Source organism: Plodia interpunctella, chromosome 11 (genome assembly GCF_027563975.2).
Source record: "Plodia interpunctella isolate USDA-ARS_2022_Savannah chromosome 11, ilPloInte3.2, whole genome shotgun sequence".
In the NCBI taxonomy this organism is placed as follows: Eukaryota; Metazoa; Arthropoda; class Insecta; order Lepidoptera; family Pyralidae; genus Plodia; species Plodia interpunctella.
Window position 1 is genome coordinate 9,112,876 of NC_071304.1, and position 21,572 is coordinate 9,134,447.

A 21,572-nucleotide genomic window follows, 5' to 3' on the forward strand; every position below is an offset into this window, starting at 1 on the left:
ATATTTGAAATGATAATTAACGACTTCCTTAGATATACAAGGAAATCGTTGGATAAGTTACATTTAGTTACATTTCTTATAATGACCACGACCCTCAGCCATTAGGAAAACGATTATATAGATTGATAGATCTGGTGAATGAATGAGATGACCTATTGGTTGTGTGATAGAAAAAGCATATGGCTTTAAGTCCGCCTTTTATATATTAAATCTTTTACAAATTAAACAAAGAAATGATCGAACGATAACTTAAAAACAATTGCACGTATGAATGAAATTAAAAGTAAAAAACAAGAAACTTGTTCTAATTTAATTTATTTACTATTGTTTGTCTTCTTTCAGGAGCTGGTAGATGTAAGAGAAGTCCTTCTGGCCGAAGCCTCTGGTCTGCGCCATGCGGTAAAGCTGAGTCGCGACGGCGCCGAGTGGGATCGGTGACCGGATTCCGAGTGCCATACCGCTGGCGAGCTCGAGATCCTGTGAAAGATTTTTAAGACTGAAGTCTAGAAATCTGATTTTATTGCAATAAGTATTCTTCTTTATTTTTCTGAAGATGACCTCTGTGGCCTAATAGCCATCTTGACGAACTGCTACACTGGAGGTCCAGTATTCGGACCCAGGTCAGGTCAAAAAGGAAAATTATGTCTTTCAAATCAAGGCTTGGTTCTTGGATGTTTTTTTACATATTTATTATATCGTGCAAAATTTATATTTAAAATAATGATTTTCCGGTCAGCAAGCGAAAGTCTCGTTAACTTTGAAATTCTGCAATAAAATTTAAATAAATATAATTGCATTTCTCAGCAGTGGTCGTTCCGAAATGATAGTAGTTTGTAACTTTATAAATATTAGTAAGCACCGCTACTCTCGCTGTAAACAACGACGTGGCCTCACCGTTATTGATAGTTCCTCATAATTGACACGGTACTTCTTTCCTGGTACGATCTCTAATTTAGAAAGTGAACATGAAAAGTGCCAGGAAAAGTCTAATTTCTAATAAATACTTCGACTTTGAACCACCAGCTACCCACCTTAACCATAAGTTCGTTTTTGAACCCCCCATCATAATTCTTGCTGGACGGCGCTGTGGGGATCAGCCCGGGGACAGGGCAGTACACCTCGGTGGACCAGGAGCGAGCTGACGAGTTATTCAGCACGTCAAGCAGGACTTGGGGGTCCAGACCCATCCTGGAATAAGAGGTTATGGAACAACATATATAGCTAAATTTCCCAAAGAAAAATTAGGTAAGGGATCCTGGACTCCTATAAGCCCAGGGTTTCCAAATAGAGAGAAATATGTGGGCGAAAGCCTATATTTAATCTTGGGTTATTATCATATACCAAACTGACGTTATATAGCTTAGTAACCCGAGCTCGAAGTCCGACGTGAAAGAAGCGTTACTAACAGAAAGATAGACAGACTTTGGCATTTGTAATATTACTAGCTGCGCCCGGGGCTTCGCTCCCGTTGGAATTTCGGGATAAAAAGTACCCTATGTGTTACATAAATACCAGATTATATTCTATACGTGTATTAAATTTCGTAACAATCTGTCTGTCATACATACATACATACATACAAACACACATCCTCACAAACTTTCGCTTTTATAATATTAGTTAGGACAGGATTAGGATTCTACCATTCTACACTTCTATCCACAATTCCATTAAAGTAAATACTAGATCAGCTTTGCGATTCCGTAAAACACGAAATTCACATCACATTCAATCGAATAAGAAGTTTTATAATATTAAAATGATCCAAATAGGAGAAGTATTAGATCATTTTAATATTATTGAAATGAGCTATTTGCCTGGTCGATGATATTAACTGAACGACACGATTTGTCACTCAAGTCGAGGAATACGATTCCATTTTGATTATGGGAATAAAAAAATTACTTCGTTTCGCAATATCAGTATCATAACGAATACTGCATGGCTGAGATTTTTCTGCTGAGCTGAGATCTCAGTCTTACAACTAAGAAGTTAATACAACCCTAATAATATTATTAATGCGAAAGTTTGTGAGGGTGTATGTGTATGTATGTATGTATGTTTATGTTACCGCGGCTTCCCAAGGGAACATTTATTTATTGATTCAAGAAGATTGGTTGAGTAGATAGAGCGTGAAGAGATAACAAACACACATTCGCATTTATAATATTAGTTAAGATAGTTATAAGATCTTACTTGATTCCCATATTCATGCACTCAGCCGTGGCCATCCCGGTGATACCCATCAGCATATTGTTGGCTAACTTGGCCACCTGGCCTGAGCCGATATCTCCACAGTGGAACTGCTTGGCTCCCATCGCTTTCAACATGGGTAGTGACCTCTCAAAGTCCCCTTTACGACCTCCGGACATAAACGCTAGTGTGGCATTTTGAGCGCCCATTGTACCTGGAAGGAATTAACATTTGTCACATACTAACGGCCCGTCCCTACTTCGCTCGGGTAAAACCATAATAAATTATACATACATAACCATAATACCTACATATAAATCTTACTCAGGATGTGATTCCTTCCTATGTATTAAAAAAAATCTGCATCAAAATCTGTTGCGTCGTTTTAAAGATCTAAGCGTACATACGAGTAGGAACAGACAGCGGGAAGCGATTTTGTTTTATACTATGGAAAGATTTTAGTTCAAGATTCAATTTAAAAGACCAAACTCCTTGTGGGCAGCAAATAAATTTGTAAGCAAATCATTCTATCTTTACAGATTTCAACGATCAGTAGAGTTAGTAGCTATGTTTTGATTTAATTAGTTAGTCTTTTTATTAGTTTAGGAGTTCACAACTCAACATTAATTGTTGCAAATTGTACTGTAAGAAACAAAAAAGTAGGTCAGTGTTTTATTTATTTACATCAATACCGAAAAAAGACACGATTTATTTTTTTTACATGATAATTATCACAAAAACATGTAATTTCATTTTTATGTAAGCACTTATTGTTTTATACGTATTGGTGCCAGTCAACAGGCGTACAATGATACGTCGCGTGATTTTCGCTCATCATTTGAGTAATTTTTACGTAACAAAGTATCATTATTACACAAAATGATATGTCACTGACGATGTTATCATATAGGGGGCCGGGTCACCCCCTTGACTATCTGACTATCGCACGATGGTGTGTCTCTATAAGTATATTTTGTTACATAATTGTTTTCGCAGTAAATCCGTGGTAATTTTGTGGAATAAAACACATTAACTGAAATTATAGGTCTTGACCTTGTCCGTTTCAGACAAATAAGACAAAATGAAAAATGCAACGCGCAAGTTTAAAAATAGTTAAAATAAATCAACTACAGTACAAATGGCTACACATCAAATTCTTCTCTGTGTTCCTGACACCTTCGCAATGGTCGGTCATTGGATGGACGACCGAAAATGTATTATTCCATTATAGCTCCTTCATGCTTCTGAACCGTTAGTCCCGAGTATCAGCCATCATAACGTACCAACAGCCGGGTGATATTGAGGAAGAAGAAGAGTTACATTTACCTCCAGAAACTGGGGCATCGATGAACCCGACGCCATTCTCGATGGCCACTGGGTAAATTTGTTTGGGGACATTGGGGTCCACTGTGCTGGAGTCGATGAGAAGGGTGCCCTTGGCTGCCTATATTATAATATAATAATAATAATCATCATCATTTATTTTTCTCCACAAAGACATAGTGTTACAAACGGTTAATTACATGCTAAGGCTAAGGTAGATACAAGTAATTGTGGAGAACTGGCGCCTGTACGAGGTTCCGAAGAAACCAAGAAATAAGAACTAACAGTATATCAATTAGTTTGTTCAAATATGATTAGATTTGAGTATGGAGAGCTTACGTGTGTGGGGTAAAGATGATAAAATTATGTATTAAAATTACGTTTATTATTTACATAAAAAGTACATTCAATTGTTAAGTCATTTATTACGATCAGACATTAAATGTGTTTTTTTGCTAATCTAGTTTAATTACTTTGGTCTTAGATATATTTTTTGTCTAAATATCTAAATAGTCAATCTTACTTTTATATTGGGTGTCTTATCACTAACTTGGTGTTAGTTCAGTCAATCAATTTTATTATCGATCGTTAGAGATTTTTTATGATATGTATCGTATTAATTTATTTTAAAGAAAGATGAAATAAAAATATTCAAGTACGACTTTGTGGCAAGGCAAGATAGTACCAGGATAGCAGAGACTTCAAGAGCTTCTTATTCATTGATTTAGCTTGCACCTGAAGGCATCTGACATTTAAAGCTTCACATGGCAAAAATAAAAAGACTCACGTGTGCGACAACTCCATCTTTACCAAGGTAAGCGTCAAGCACGACTTTGTTGCTGGGCAGAATGGATACCAGGGCATCAGCGCCATCAAGAGCTGCAGCGATGGACGAAGCGCCTGTGATGCCGTTTTTAGCGGCGGCTTTAACTGCGTCTGATGAGGGGTCATAACCTTTCACTGTGAAGCCCTAAATTGGAACGGTGATTATTATCTATGGCGAGCCAAAGTGGGACATTTTTATAGACCTTTGATATAGATAGATAGATATATAAATTATGCTATTATTATATTTTAATAATGTTTATTCGTCCACATCCATTTTAATTTAGCTGCCTTTTTTCCAAATGTGTCAATTGACACATTTGGAAAAAAGGCAGCGGTGAAGTTTGTTGCGCCGCTTTCTCTTCAGCGGTGCTTTCGAAGTCGGCGATAGATTTAAGTAAATCTTTGATATCAATAAGTGATGTATATTTCACCGTAATTGAATAAAGAATTTTTAAATTGGACATTTTATTGTCAAGACGAAACGACAGGCAGATGTTTTATTTTTCGTTCCAAATGACGAACTAAAACGTAACACCAAAAAGCCTAATTTACATGATTCTGCATAATCTTGAATGAATTGAATGAATTTTAATTTCAAATTGTATTGGCTTCCGCGAATTTTGCTCAAATCTTTAATTTACTTTACTCGGCTCCCCTTTTTAATCTTTTTCCAATGGTCTAATTTATAGTAATTGACTTCTGTAATGGTAATTTTAAGAGAAGGAAAAGATTTTAACGAGTATAGCCAAGGTGTTCACCTTTTTTTTATCTGTATTGTATTTTTCAGTTCAGAAAATCAAGTTATTCCCCTAGATACTTATTAAGAATCCGTTGCATTTTTTAATAAAACACAAAGTTTTTTTTTTGATCACTCGTGTATCTCGTAGGTACTTAATAATTATTTACATATATTCAGTTTGCAAATAACAATTTTAATCTCCGTCAATATAATTGGGTAACTACAGCACTGAGACAGATAAGAACATTAAATAACATACAGATAATTTCAATGGTAATAATTATCTGTCGTCTTATAAAATGATAACTGATATGAAGCTAATACTGAGATTTATTATATATAGCTATTTTAGATAAGTACCTACACCTAGAGATGGAAAATTGTGTTGTTAACTTCTGCATTAATTGTAAAGTTTTTTTCTGCCTCGTCTCCGCATGTTTCCGATTGCTTTCGGGGCTGTGAAGCCGTGAAGGGGTTAGCGTAGAAAATAACCTTAAAATGTTAAACGACGTGATGATGTATGAACCAGTGGTCTAATTCTAAGACGGAAACACATACTGCACGATAATAAAAAAAGAATAAAGTTATTGTTCTGAAGTTATCGAGCGATGGGAGCTCATAAGTATTTTAATAATTGGATGTGCCATAGGTACAGTCGAAAAACTGACCTATTTATTCTATAGTATTAAATTGTATATGTCATTCATACAACTTACACACAGTCAACCAAACGTCACGTTGCATATAATATGGATTTTATGCGGTAATAAAGTGTTTAGACAGCTTGATATGCTGCGGACTGATATGATTTACTAGCTGCGCCCCGAGGCTCGCTCCCTTGGGAATTTCGAGAGGTCCTTATGTGTAATTCCATGTTGTGTTCTACTCATGTAACAGATTTTATAACAATCGGCCCAGTAGATTTTTCGTGAAAGCGTAACAACAAACATACACGAGTACATACACGCATACTTACATCCTCACAAACTTTCGCATTTATAATATTAGTGGGATTTAATTGACTATTAATTGACCATTAATTGACCCGAATGTAATCTCTTGTTATTACTGGATGTTTTTGTTTAAATACTTTGTAGACATAGTTGATATAAGTACTGAATATTCGCTCTTTTGAAATAGTTTTCACCACAAAATCTATAATAAGTGCTTTACATATTATTCTTTATTTTCAAGGTCAATTTTTTAAACAATTTAAAACAATTTAATAGGTATTGGTACCTAATAATTTCCATGAATTGATAAAATTCAAAATTCTTTATTCAATTGATATAAGTACATCACTTTTTGACGGCAAATTTACATAAAACAAATCCACTGCGACTTACATGGCGCACGTAAAGAAGAAATGGCACAAACGATAAACTCAAAAGCTTGTGCCATTCAACTTAGTTTTGTAAGTGATAAATAGTTACTATTAGTGATTTCTACCTACTATGTAACATACTACGTATGTGAATCGTAAACATGATAGCGAACCGGCATTGTCACTACAAATACCACTAAGTATAAATATTCAATACACCCATTTAAATGCCACTCCTCAACCGGTTTCAATCCAGATATTGTATCCAAACTTACCTTTTTGACTAAATTTGCGGCCATAAAACCACCCATATTGCCAAGGCCGAGAAATGCGACATTTTTGTCCACTTTTGAGCTGTAACCCCTCTTTGGAATAGTTAGTAAACAATGCGTCGCGCGGCCGGCCATTTTGGATTTATTTTTAAACGCGTGTGTTCTCGGCGCGCGCGCAACTCAACTGGCTCGAATTATACGTGACCGCGTTATCACTATCAGTTGAATAAATGACTGATTATTGTAATTTACATAACATTTAGTCATAATATATTTTATGATCATAACAAGTGTATACAAATTCTTACGACATACCACATGCCTATCTATATTAAGGTAAGTAGCAAGTTCCATTATAATCAACTACCTACTATCTACCCCATGTAACTACCTCCCTATTCATAAATTGACAGAGTCTAAAATTTTTTAATAAATGCAAAATTTTGACAATATGTACCTACTTAGGTACCCGTTTATATTCTACTCATGGATTGAACAATTATTCAGACTAAATCGGGATAACACGAAATATAAGGAGCTGACGGCCAACATTCAGATATAATATGCGAATAGCACAAAAGAGGAAAGGTAACATTTTGTTGGAATCTGTTCAATAAATTAAACATAATTGAATATATATATATAATATAATAACAAATCAACCGTCACATACACAAACCAACTTATATACACTCACCCAAAATTATTCGCATTTAAATACCACTTTCACTCCCACATCTAAGCGCTTTCCCGGTTTCTTCCTCAGCCATAGAACGTCGAAGCCCAGATTTTTTTCCCACAATTCGTGCGGTCTTTCACATCCGTAGTTGTCAGACGATTAGCACGCATATCATGCAGCCAAAACTTCTTGGGTTTGCCCCTTCTGCCAGGACCAGATGAACATTTGTTTCTATTAACCTGTTAACAATATTTAAATAAAACTTTTTCAGCATTGTAAGCAACAAAGTGATATTCGAAAAACAAATTCTAAAAACACAGCGATGAAAATTTTTTGAAAATGACCAACCAAGTGCGATACAAATTTTGCGTTCCACTTAGTTAAATCGAATAAGCAACAAAATATATAAATTCAGTAATCCCAGTTCATAACTTCGTTTCGTAAAACTGATTAAACTCCCTTCGTTCTTGACGTAAAATAATAAATTAACACGCACAATAAAGGGAAGCCATTTGTAGAGATTAATGTGTAACGCAAATCGAGGAATACAAAATATACAACGCACTTTTTGAACCCCATTGAACACCACTGTTGATAGGGATGGTAGGGTTGACACGCGTTCGAAATTTCCCGGACATCTCTCGGTCTGGAAATTTGTATACATTCGAATCCGCACACAAGTGTTGGATATCCTAATTTCGATTTGGATATACTTAGAGTATCTTGCTGTTAGCAGTTAACCGACTTTAAATCAATACGATTAGCTTTCAGAGCGTTTCCGAAAACAACAAAGAAAATAAGTAGTTGGGTCCCTTTTTTTGTTTACACAGGGGGAATGTGTTTAGGCACCAGCCCTGAGTGTGGGACTCCCAAGCAGAGTGCCTGGACTACCCACTAAACCCCCTGCGGCATACCCGCGCCGGCCTTTGATGGGGAGGCGTCATGGAATGGCGAACATTCTACCACGACTCCCCATGTAGAAAGGTTCTACAAGTCCTTCCTAAGCCCCTACCTAGTCCAAGTTCGATTTCGATTTATCACGATCTCACGATTTGAATAACCTATATCGTTGAGCTGGAGTTTGTGGGATTGGATTCCAAAAATACCTTGTCTAACATACGCACTAGGTACTTTGGCAAGTTTCCCATAGGACATTCGAAAAGGAAAATTAACGCACAAGAAAATGTCCACACTTTCCTCTGATCATGGTGGCCCTTCTCATGGCCCACTTTATTACGGTTTCTCGCCAAATAGTAGTCTTTATGGATACATTTCCTAGTAATGATTCAAGTTTTTATTAAAGAAGTGTCATAACGGTGGTCGGATATAATATTTGGAGGATGAAATTGGCAATCATAAAAATAAATAAAATTTCGTTCACGCTGTAGATGCTTTATTGAACGTGTAAACTGATAAATTTCGATTCTTAACATCAAACTTTAGCAGTAGGTCAACGTAGGTACACTGACGTTTCGACTGGAAGAAATGTGTAAATATATAGTACCTTTGTACTTAAGTATTAGCAATTTACTCTGTTATGTAGTGTACACAAATAAATAAGAAGGTACATTGATGATTGGGCGCCACATTGTGCCTGAAAGATGGCCCAGAAGAGTGGCTACTTCGCGAAAAGATCGCAAGGCAAGCCGAAGGTGCGATGGTCTTACGAACTGTCGGCCTTCGATAAGGAATAAAAGTGGTTGGAAACAAAGAGAGGAAGACTTTTGCCCAGCAGTGGGACCTGAAAGCTACATAAAAAAAATAACTCTCATACAAACTTGGCAATGTTTGTTCATTCCAGTCGGCATCAGGAGCCCGATTCTCACACAATCGAAGTTCACTTCATCAGTTTTATTCATTTTTTTCTGAAAATTCTGCTACTGTTTCTGAATTTAAAAAAAATAAACGTCTAAAAGATCGAGCAAACGCATCTCGATCGGTCAAAGATTTTCATTTGTAAATTTGCATAAAACGATTGAAAAAAAACTGTCTCTATATCTGTATGTCTGTCTGTTTGTACGCGCTAATCTTCGGAACTACTGGACGGATTTGAATGAAACTTTTTTTGTTATATAGCTATTAAACCTGGGCAAAATATAGAGTATAAATTATTTTGAAAACTGGAACACCTGATGGAGAATAGCGAAGGTACAGCTAAACTATAGGAAATAATTTCAGTCGTATGAGCATCTTCTGTATAGGTAAGTATCGGACGCTTTGTCTGTACAGTTAAATTTCTCTAATAATTTCGACTCCTTACCAAAAATTGTTCGGTTACGCAGAACGAAGTCGCGGGCATCTGCTAGTATATATACACCGCGAACTCACTTCGAAGCGATAATCATATAAAATTCGCAGTAAATTTGCGGTTTTATCTTAATTATGGGAGGTTCATTGTGTTTCAACAAAGAATGGCGGTCGGTTTGATGTCAGCCATTATGGATGGCTGGCCCAAGTTTATTCTCATTGGTACCTACAGGTAGATACAAATTGGAAGGCAATTCCACGGCATGTGGTTCCGCCCTGGAATAGGATATCCTCCCGTAGATGTCGTGCAGGTGCTCCCGCGCCGCTTGTTGCAAATATTTATATAACATTTGAAGCAGGGGTACTAGTTTAGAGGTTTGTTTGTTTAGGGGGCATTTGAAGTAGGGGTTAAGACACCCGCCTGTGGATCGAAAGGTCTCAGCTTCGTATCATACTCGTGCCATATGAGTTTATATACCAATCTGACTCATTATATAAAAGTTTTCATAGATCACCACTTGCTTTGTGAAGGAAAACATCGTGACCTGCACACTGGTGGACAGTTTAGTTCACTAGTGTGTATGCGAATACCTGCCACAAGATGGCGGTAAGTAGTCGTAAGTCATGTCAGGTGACTTTAGGCGACTTGAATAAAATCTGATACACCAGTGTTGGCAATAACACACTCAATATGATGATAAAGCATTTGCTGTCTTTTTGTTGTTTATTTGAGTTCATTTTATCCTAAGAAAGAGAAATAGATAAAATCGGCTTGATATCTTAGAGGCAACAAAAGCGGTCCTAAAAAGGACTGACATAAACAGCCGAATTCCCAAAATTTAGTGTTTCTTTTTAAAGAGGATCGCTGCTTCTCACGTCGTATCGAATCGATGGTGAAAAGTGAAAATCCGCACTTCGACCTCTGTTTTGGACCATCGCAGACTTGAATAAATCGACACCGAAAGATTCAGATGGAGAAAATATGAAATTTTGGCCCATAGGGACGACTGGGCAGTTGTAAGAGAAACGCCACGCGCTAGGCAGTGTTTATCGCTTGATTAATATAATAATTAACGGCCGCAGTTTGTAATGATGCGGTGCTGCTTTTAGTCCTACCTTTTCAGATTATTATCGGACGCGATATATTAAAATTTTGTGTAGCCATCCCTTTTTGGGGTTCGCTAATGTATTAGATTTGAGTACATACATACCTGTGAGGTTGGATTCTTGTCTGAAGGATGTGCTTGATACATGTTGAGGAGAGGAATGAAACAGTATGGTCGAATATACCAGATATAATTCGTACTAATTAAAGTGAAACACTAAAATCAACGTTTGTAATATAATAATAATGAATTATAATAAACCAAATATCGATATAAATGTCGATAAAAATTTCGACAGTAAGAAAACTCAGGTGTGAATAATATCACAGTTAGACGTGTGATCAAAGAGAGGTCTCGAACAGAAGTGCTGTCAGGGCTTTCGAAGCCTACTTAGGAAATATGGCGACAGTCACAAGGACCGTACAGCCGAAACAGTAACAGCTCAAAGAGCTCCCAGGTGGGAAAAAACCTCGGCTTTGGACGTTACTAGAAAAATGGCCAGGGCGGTATATTGCTCAAGGTGCCTGGCCTATTGAGAGAAGCATCCTGGTGCCGCCGGGCGTTACCGAGTGAACCCTTAAGTTTTCCTGTTACGCTGTGAAGTATTTTTTTGATTATATTCATTACATGTGGCGTATGGTCCCGTGGACGCCGTACGAGGCGACGAAAGATCACATAGCCTAGGCAGTCTATTAGCATTCCCAGGGAGAGTTGAAGTCAGGCAGCGGGCTGTCAAATCACAGCTTACCTTTCAACGCGCAAGAGAGGGGCGGCATCAAATGAAAGAGATAGCAATATCTTGCATCAAAAATGTTCTTAGCAGTGAAGGCTCCAGTATCATAAGTTGTCTACGCCAGCTTCGGTCGTAACGGGTGCGAAATTATATTTTTATCTTAATAAATGTTAAATAAATACTAAAGTTTTGTATAAATCATATTTATTCATGAATAAATAAGTTCTTTATATTTTACTTTTATGTACACAGAATAGCTAGCAATGAAATACAGTGTAATTTTTTTTACATATAAGTAATACACTAGAATTCTGTCGATACAAAATATAAATACCTATAATTTTCCATCTAAGACAAAGAAAATCATAGCGTAGCCACATGAGACAGATATAGGTAGGCTGCCCTTGTAAAAACCGAGACACCAGGATGGACAAAACATATGATCGCTCTGTCCCGTTTCTTCTCGTGTACATCGCGTACGTTTCTCTTTCATGTATTAGCGCGAAAAGGAAAATATGACGATGTATTATGGTTGTCTCTGTCTACATTTTCTGTACTAAAGCTGATTTGAATCTTCAGTAGTAGGCAAACTTATATTAAGCGATCTGTTTTCAATTTCTGTAAGCATTTTTATAGAAGGCATAATATTGAACTGCACCCATTCTTCTGTGCTTCTTTTTCCCGTTATCTCGGAAAGTAAGTTTGTAACTTCATCTTTCACGGCATAAAGTTCTTTGAGTAATCTGAAAACAATAATATTATATATACTATTATTACAGCGTTTGTGAGTTTGTATGTTTGAGGCGAATAATCTCCGATGCTACCGAACCGATTTCAAATATTCTTTCACCATTAGAAAGCTACATTATCCAAGATTGTATAGGCTATATTTTATCTCCAAATTCCCACGCGAGCGAAGCCCCGGACAACATCTAGTAAATTCATAGGACAAGGTCACTTCCCGCTGTCTGTCCCTATGTATGCGATCTTCTAAACTACACAACGGATATTGATGGAAGGTTTTTTTTATTATTAAGGTTTTACCCGAGCGAAGCCGAGTCGGGTCGCTAGTTATGTATATAAAACATACTTACTCTGTAGTGTTGTCGGTATTTTTCAATGAATCGTTGGAATTAGTTGGATGTAGATCGAGATCCTCGTTCGTTTGCCTAAAAAAATACATATTAGGTAAGATTATTTTATTATTATATGTGGTACTTTTGGCAATTGGGTATTTTAAGCAAATATTTTTAAAATATCACCGTTTTATTAAAATACAGTTTCGCTAATTCGATGAATTTATAGTACACATATAAAAAATCATGTAATATTTTCATGTTGTCAGAGACTTACGTAGATCAATTTCAATCCCACCAATATCACAAATTCGAAATTTTGTGAGAATGTATGTGTGTATGTTTGTTACTCTTTTAACGCGAAATCTGCTCGGCGAATTGTTGTGAAATTTGGTACAATGATGGGTAGAATGAAACCTGGAATAACACGAAGCTACTGCCAGCTACTGAATTTTAAACAGTGAGGTATCTATATAGTTATTAAAGTATAGATAGGTACCTCATTATCAACCATTTTAATGTTCCCACTACAGAGACACCAGCCTTTCTTACAGATGCATAAACATTACGGGCCATGACCCACCAGGAGGGGCTATAATAATATGGATATCAAATAATACTATTTAATATTATAGTTATTAAATTAAAATGTGAGATACGAAGAAAATTTATTATTGTTTTCTTTTGTGTCTCCTTTTATGGCATTCGCGGAAGACGTCACGTGGTGTCGTGTCGTGTCGTGGTGTGAGCCACGACGTCAGCGTCGTGGCTCACACCACGACACCATGCTGAGCGATGACCATTTTAGTACAATATTTTTATATCTACTATTATATGTCTAGTGTTATATATGTCATATTTTTTATTGTGCTAAATAAACGTTTTTTCTTTCTTTATTTTCTTTCAAAATCGCCGACTGGCTTCGTCATTACAACACAAAGTTGTTTAACCAAAAATGACATTTTTGACACAAGCTTTTGTTGTCGCCGGAAAGATTTTGTCACATTCAACATTGTAACACAAACTTATGTCCGTGTAGTAAGCCTTTGAGTAGTTCACTCGTCGGGAGCCAACGCTGGGTATTACAACAGATAATGCATACCATTATAATGAACTTTCATACAAGCTAAACTTGCAGTAAAATACTAAAATTTCAGGTCAATTGGTTGAAATTTCAAAATTTAGTGCCATGATTTCAACCGAAAAGATATCATACATACACCGCATTTAGTAAACGCTTGCAATATAAAATATGGCATGTAGCCAATTTAATATAGAAAGCAAGTTTAAATCATTAAAATTTAAAGATTTGTTAATTTAAATTTAATTATAAACGACTAAAATGTATAATGAAATGAAATAATAACTTTAAGATTTGCATTCAAATCTTAAAGATTTGCATTAAAATCTTAAATTATTTGAAACTTTGATACCAATATATTTGAGATTTTCGCGTCGCATCGCTAATTGTCTCCACGAAGACAACCGGTTAGATCCACAGAAGCTACAATACACTTAGTTTAGTTTTTTACTTAGCTTAGTATAAGTAATTTTTTTGACGTCAACAAGTGATGCATATCACTCTAAATTGAATGCATAATTTTTTAGATTTAGTTTAAGTTTTTTTTTTTTTGACGTCATTAAGTGACTGCATATCATCCTAAATTGGAAAAATAATTTTGATTTTTTTTTTTCTTTTTACTTACTCAATAACGAAGTGGTGAGACCTCAGCGCGAGCGCAGCCGCGCGCCGCGCGCCGCGCGCCAGCGCCGCGCCCGGCCACTCCGGCGCCGGCAACCAGTCGGACACCAGGGATTCTGACATTCAGTTATATTATTTATTGAAATACTGTTGCGACCTGATGTGTTAGAGTCCTATTTTCATGTGACTTTGTGTCGGCACATCACGTGCTAGAGAAACGTGTGACTGTGACAGGGTCGATGCAACAACTACGAATACGAATATATAGTATAAAACAAAGTCGTTTCTCACTGTCCGCCTGTCCGTACGTATGTTCAGATCATTAAAATGTACCTAATACATTTATATATTAGAACAAATCACACAGATTGATGATGTCACAGATTTATTGAAGTCCCTTGAATCGGAGCGTATGTATCCGGTCTAAATGTCATTAACATACCCATAGGTCTGTCGTCTACTTTTGTAACAGTCCTCAGACAGCTGGCCAGACTCGGCAACGACACGGGCAGCAATTCACAAAGTGTCTTAAAATGGTCGTATCTGAAACAAAACAAATCATCACATCGAGTGTATTATCAACACTAACACTAGTGTCAGATTTTATTCAAGTCCCCTAAAGGCATCTGACATGACTTTTACGACTACTTACCGCCATCTAGTGGCAAGTAGTCGCATATGCACTAAACCGTCCACCAGTGTGCAGGTTTCCTCACGATGTTTTCCTTCACCGGAAGCAAGTGGTGGACTATGAAAACTATTATATATGAGTCAGATTGGTATACAAACTCCTATGGCACGAATACGATACGAACGTGCGACCTTTCGATCCACTGGCGGGCGTCTTAACCATTACACCGCCACCGCTTAAATTCACAAAACAAATTATAAATGTATAAACGACTATCGGCACGCCCCGGCTTCGCTTGGGTAGAACCATAATAAAAAAAAGTACCTAGCCTATGTCACTTCTGAACGTTTCGTCTATCTCTGTGTCAAATTTCATCAAATCGATCCTGTGGTTTTTGAGTTTATTCACTACGAACAAAACATAAAGAAATGAAAATACAAATCTTTAATATTTTCTCTTTATAATATTAGTATGGAAGTATGGTTTTGGCAGCATATAATTATGCTTCGTTTTCTCTCAAAATCTATACTATTATTATAAAGAGTAAGCGTTTGTGAGTTTGTATGTTTAATCTCCGATACTACCGAATCGATTTCAAAAATTCTATCACCTTTAGAAAGGTACATTATCCAAGATTGCTATAGGCTAAAATTCCAACGGGAGCAAAGCCCCGGGCAACATCTAGTTATAAATAAGTGTGATATCCTTATACACGTGACATTGACTGTACATCACAGCCAGCCTCACTGATGTTCCACCGCACACCACGACATGACATACACACATTTGGAAAATTGGTTATTACTCTATTTAAATCCCTGTCCAAATCTCGTTCATTTCCGCATATTACAAGACCGGCGTAAACGTAAAAAAAGACCTTGAAAATTTGGTGTTGACGTTAACCCTGCTTGGGAATACTAGTGTTGGCTATTTGTCCCTTAGTCGCCTCGTACGACATTCACGGTTACGCAAATATAAGTTATACTAGCGAATCGCGTCCCGCGCGAGATTCGCCTCGATTTGAACGAAAGCTTTCAATGTCTAAAGGTATCATAATTCCACCTTGGAAATAGTATCGTATATCATCACGGGACGGACATGTAATGGTCTTATTTTAGGGTGGAACCACACTAAATTTACCTGGACCATCCGGTCAGGATGATGCCGGCGAATTTAATGTCAGGATACATTTGTACTTCATTCATCCAAGCCACGTGGTTGCTGACATACCTGCTGACAGGCGCGATCGCCTGGAATGACATAATCACTGTCAAATTAGACTGCCAACTTCACAATGGCGTGGAACAGTTCGCCAATCTTTGGCAAATTCGGTAGGTATACATTGCTGGTTTTTCATTGCGGTAAATAAAAGCACTCATACTATAACTACGCAGGCGTACTTCGGCGACATTGTGGAGTTGACATAAAACAAAATCATATTTATGTGTATCATAAAAAAATATATGAGAAGGCAATGACAAACCACTCCATTAATATTGCCAAGAGAGTCACTGTGTTTCATTCCACTCAATTGCCACGACCGTCAGCCATGAGGCATACTACTCTAAGGAGGAAAGAATATAAAAATAATTCAGTGTGTCTCTGTATGAACGTGATAAACTACCGGACGGATTTTTGTATGGTTTTCACCAATAGACTGAGGGTTAAGGTATATTAATTTATTATGGGTTTACATGAGCGAAGCTAATCTCATACAAAGTGGCTGATTGGGCCGGGCACGTGATGAGTGACACACTCTCATGTATTTCTATCTCTTTCTTGTATGAGCGAAATATAGCTTGCTCTGTCAGGAAGTAAATCAAATCAAATAATTTAGACCGGCTACACACGCTCCGATTTAAGGGACTGTAGAAAGGGATGCAGGTATTTAAAAGAAAGAGATGTAGGACGACCTTCCTTTTCTATTAAATACGTGCATTTCCTTCTTTATACCCTAGATTATTCCCGCGGCAGGTGTGTGAGTAGCCTAGCCTGCCTTATTCAGAAATCAGACCTTCACAAGCACTTTTTACGTCAGATTCTAAATTAAATAATCTATATCTATTATTATAGAGAGGTAAGCGTTTGTGTGTTTGAGGCGCATAATCTCCAAAACTACCGTACCGAGTTCATACACGTAAATTCTTTCATCATTAGAAAGGTACATTATCCAAGATTGCTTTAAGCTACATTTTATCTCAAAATTCCCACGGAAGCACGGAAGCCCCGGGCAACATCTAGTATTTACTAAAGCTACAAACTAGTACTAGCATTTCGGAGCGAAGTTACCTTGGTATCACCACTGGCACCTTTGAATGCCGAAGCTGCCCATACTTTGGGGAACAACACGCGATAGATCTCCATCAGACGCGGACGTATGTGGAAATGTTGGCTCACGTTGTAATCCCATAGTACTGGTTGAACCAGCTCGCCTAGCTTGTAGACTGAAAAGAAAAATAAATATTTCAGACTAGCTGCCCGTCCTGGCTTCGCTCGGGTAATAATATAATATTACACCTAAACCTTCCTCAAGAATCAGACTATCTATCAGTCTAAAACCGCGTCCGTGTTTTTGAGTTTATCGCGAACAGACAGACTGGCTAGACAAAAGACTATGTTTTATAATATGCAAGGTCTAGTCTAGACCGATATGAGTATATATACCAGTCTGACTCATATTTATTATAGTTTTCATAAACCACCACTTGCTTTTGGTGAAGGAAAGCATCGTGAGGAAACCCTGTGATATCGCCTAGTGTGTGAAATGGAGAAGGTTAAGTTAGGCAAAACACTATATTAATATTGCCAAGAGAGTTGTTGTGCGTTCCATTCCACTTAATGATCACGACCCTCAGCCATAAAAAATAAAATAAAATATAAAAACAAAATATAATTATTTATATTTTATTTTTCCCCTCATGGCTGAGGGTCGTGATCATTAAGTGGAGTGGATTATTTAATATATAAATATTAAATAATATTTTATGCAGCTTTTACTGTTGCATAATTGAAGTTCTAACTTAAAAACAAGCCGAAGGTTTCATCTCAATATTTCTTTTTGCACATGAGATTCTAACATTATTCTATTAACATAGACGACATAGCAAGCAAAAGCAAGTTAAAGTATTCTATTAAAAAAATATAAACTGCTTACACTCCAATGCATCCAAACTCATTGACCTCAGCATGTCGTCCCACATCAAGATAGTCAAATTTGGACGTTTCATCTTAAGAAATAAGGCTAGTTTTTGTATGTGTTCTAAGTAAAGCGAGGCCACACCATGGACACTCCCTTCCATTCTTTTCTTGCAATCTGGGCACACTCCTGTGTGCCATACCTACAGGTAAATCAAGGATTTTAAATATACAAATTTTTCGACTCGGGGTTTCGAGGCTTCACAGCTCCGAATGCGACCGAGAACATGCGCAGATAAGTTACCTCATCAGCTCCTATATGTAGGTAGTTAGCATTGGGCTGAGCGTCCAACACTTGGTCCAACATGGAGCAAACCAGCGCAAGTGACTGTGGTTTGGACGGACACAGCGAGGTGGCAGACTCGGGTAGTTCCCGTAGATGTGTGAATGCTGGGTGCTTGAGTACAAACTCTAAGTGTCCTATTGTCTGGACAAGTTGGACCTGAAAAGAATATACGATAAACAAAATCAAAATTGCGCTTTGAACACTTATCTACAATATGTATATAACGGGACGGGATGCAGTCACAATTGAAATGTTCATAACATAGAATTAAAGTACGTACGTAAAGGGGCGGGGCTATTTCGTTTTCCGTTTGCAAAAGGAGCGCAGCCCCGCGGAACCGCTTCCCCACTCGTCTTTTTTTTTTGTTTACCCAGGGGAATGCTTGTTACGCACTGAGTGTGGGACTCCTCGGCCGCTAGTCGGCCCAGCCTACCCACTAAACCCCTGGGGCGTTTTCACGCTGCCGTTATGGGCACAAGTGCTAACCACCCGCTCCAAGCTCGCGTGGCGTAAGGGACGCCACGCGAGCTTGGCGCGGACCATCAAGCCCACTCCGCACACCAGTCACAACACACACAACATAATCCTGGGTGCCACAGGGCACCCAAGTCTGCCTCTGTACGGGTGCAAGAGGTGATAGGCAGGTGACACCCACACATTGCGCCCGATACAGAGGCAGCCACCCTTCGGCCGCAGAGGACAGGGGGATCGTCGAGAAACATACCGACTCTCCTCTTCCCCTGCGGCCCCAGCGCACCGTGTTCATCGCCACGGCCGCGCTGTGGTCGCGGAGGACAAACTCCCGCGACCCCACCTCTGGTCCCCTCTAATTTCCACATCCAAAGGCTGGTGGCGGGTCACCAGCCACTGGCAGTACTACCGAGGGGACCGTCCACCAGGCCCAGAGCACCCACCAAAGTCTCTGGGCCTTGGGTTCCTCTTGCTTTCCGGTTACTAAGCCCCACCATCGCGACAAGATGGGAACCCGTCGGGGGGTTCTCCACTCGTCTGCCTCAACCCTGCATATCTTGACACAACTTTTGCTAGAGAAATGGAAATAAACATCATCAAAAAATAAACATCTCCTATTTGTTTTAGATTCGTGGTTTGTATGATGATTAAAATTAAGAGGTATTTTTGTAACAGTCTTTTATTTGATCAAACTCTCGCAGTGTTTATCAAGAACGCGCGTGAGCATTTCGCATCAGTGGGGCCGTATGCTTGCTCAATAGTATAAAAAAAACTCTCACTATAGAGGATCCCGGGCTTCAGGGCAACCCACACAACACAAGTTTCGAACTTACTTTGGGGCTAACTCAATCTGTGTGATTTGTTCCTATATATTTCAAATTCAATTCAAAATTTAAAAACGCTCGATGGCTAAGGAAGAAAACCGGGAAAACTCTGATGAGTGACTCACCACTTCCAAGCCATTTTCTTTGCAAAATTGCATCATATGCTGGACTTCATCCATCGTGTACATTCCATCGCCCCCACACCCAGTGATACTGCCCAGGGTGACCAACTCATCCGTGTATGGGAATGTGTCCTCCCATTCAAACAGCACTCCTGTGGCACCCCATGCCTTAGCTCTTAGTAATACCTGAAAATATTTTTTAAAAATCAATTGAATTCTTAAAATTGGTAACTATCTTGACAAATAACTCTTACATGTTGACAGCTTAGCTTACAATCATTCATGTTTATTGAAAAACAATAGGATTGCAGTCCAAACAAGCTGGACTGAACAGTTATTTCCTAATGGCTTAGGGTTGTGGTCATTACATGGAATAAAACACACACAAAAAACTCTCTTGGCACTGTTAATGTAGTGATTTGCCATTGCCTTTTCCATTTCACATACAAGTTAATAATCAACCAGTATGCAGGTTTCCTCATGATGTTTTTCCTTCACCGGAAGCAGGTGGTTGTCGATGAAAACAATACATGAGTCAAACTCATGTGGCGCGAGTAGGATTCGAACCTGAACCTTTCAATCCACAGGTGGGCTTCTTAACCACTACACCACCAGTGCTTTAAAGCATCACATGTACCTCAAATAAAAATCCTTAAATATTATAAAAAGAAGTCACCCTGTCATATCTGTTTGACTGATATGAATATGATAAACTCAAAAACTACTGTCTGGATGGTTTTCACCAATAGATAGTCTCATAAAATGTAAATCAGCACTAGTTTGTGCCATTTCTTACAAGGACATGCAGTCAAGTGTCTATTCTCAACAGCTGAACTGTGCCATAGACATGGTTATAATAGTTACTGTGTGAAAAAAAAATATTGGCACATACATTGTTTATGAACTCTATCACAAATATTTATCATTCCTTAAAACTTTACCTTTTCTAAGTATGGAACCTTCCATGGAGCGCCCTTTAAGTCAAGATGGATAATTCTGGAAAAGATTTCTGAGTAAAAAAAATATTGTGCATCATTGCTTAAACTCCTCAATCACAGAGTCAGGTAACTAGTTAATTTTTCTTTGTTAAATTACAAAAATCCTAGTTACAGATTTCTTAGTTGATAAGTACTGCTTGTATATGTAATATATTAGGTTACCTGTGTTCTAGTTGCATTTTCAAAATAGTTGATTTCACCACACACGAGTATAAAACAAATAAAATGAGCGTTGATCAAGTTAGTCACTAGTTCAGAAGATGAATCACAGATTTTTGTATGCTTTTAAATACCTATGAATATGCCGACTTTGCGGTTTTTTTATAGCGCACAAACTAAATAAAGAAAAGGTTAGTACTAAGTGATCGAAATGGATTAAAATTAACAATTGATTTTTCTGTACCTATTTTGTGCGTATTGTTTTTACAGAATTTTTAATTTTTATTAGAATCAAAACAAACCCAAATTTTATTTTACCGACATGACAAAACTGACATTGACAAAACTGACATTGACAAAACTGGTGTTGCCGTTTTTTGTAATCGAATGTAGAAATTACTATTTTTAATATGAATTAAGATAGGTAGGTAGGTACCTAAAGTATTATTCCATTTTATAGTTACATGAAGCATACTTGGAGCTCACTTTAAATTTCAGTGTGCTTGAAATAAGAAATCAAGCCAAACTCATCTTGTATGAGTTCTAATGTTCCCCCGAAAAATTGTCAAAAAGATTTAAACACCAATCTGAGTATATTTCGGGTATTATGTAATCTGTGATATTTCTTTTCTTTTTCAACTATAGGTACTCAATTAGATAAGTC

The 21,572-nt window shown here is 37.6% G+C and overlaps 2 protein-coding genes across 4 annotated transcripts; both read right to left on the reverse strand.

Moving 5' to 3' along the window:
- Positions 1-298: 298 nt before the first annotated feature.
- On the reverse strand, positions 299-6,876 carry LOC128673723 (uncharacterized protein). Its single transcript, XM_053751769.2, has 6 exons — positions 6,683-6,876; positions 4,304-4,486; positions 3,520-3,637; positions 2,197-2,407; positions 1,032-1,188; positions 299-477 (listed from the first exon to the last, which is right to left on the reverse strand). The coding sequence occupies exons 1-6, from the start codon at positions 6,812-6,814 to the stop codon at positions 322-324; spliced, it is 957 nt and encodes a 318-aa protein (XP_053607744.1). The 5' UTR covers positions 6,815-6,876; the 3' UTR covers positions 299-321.
- Positions 6,877-11,631: 4,755 nt separating this feature from the next.
- On the reverse strand, positions 11,632-21,244 carry LOC128673358 (hexosaminidase D-like). Of its 3 annotated transcripts, none has more exons than XM_053751127.2 (11): positions 20,912-21,244; positions 20,693-20,747; positions 19,755-19,937; positions 18,293-18,490; positions 18,008-18,191; positions 17,143-17,297; positions 15,994-16,103; positions 14,665-14,765; positions 14,227-14,338; positions 12,539-12,613; positions 11,632-12,187 (listed from the first exon to the last, which is right to left on the reverse strand). In XM_053751127.2, exons 1-11 carry the CDS (start codon positions 20,926-20,928, stop codon positions 12,001-12,003), a joined length of 1,377 nt encoding a protein of 458 aa, XP_053607102.1. In that variant the 5' UTR covers positions 20,929-21,244; the 3' UTR covers positions 11,632-12,000. The 3 variants fall into 3 exon arrangements, with proteins under 3 accessions (XP_053607102.1, XP_053607103.1, XP_053607104.1); XM_053751128.2 differs by having other exon boundaries at positions 14,227-14,323; positions 20,912-21,243; XM_053751129.2 differs by lacking the exon at positions 20,693-20,747.
- Between the last annotated feature and the right edge of the window lie 328 nt (positions 21,245-21,572).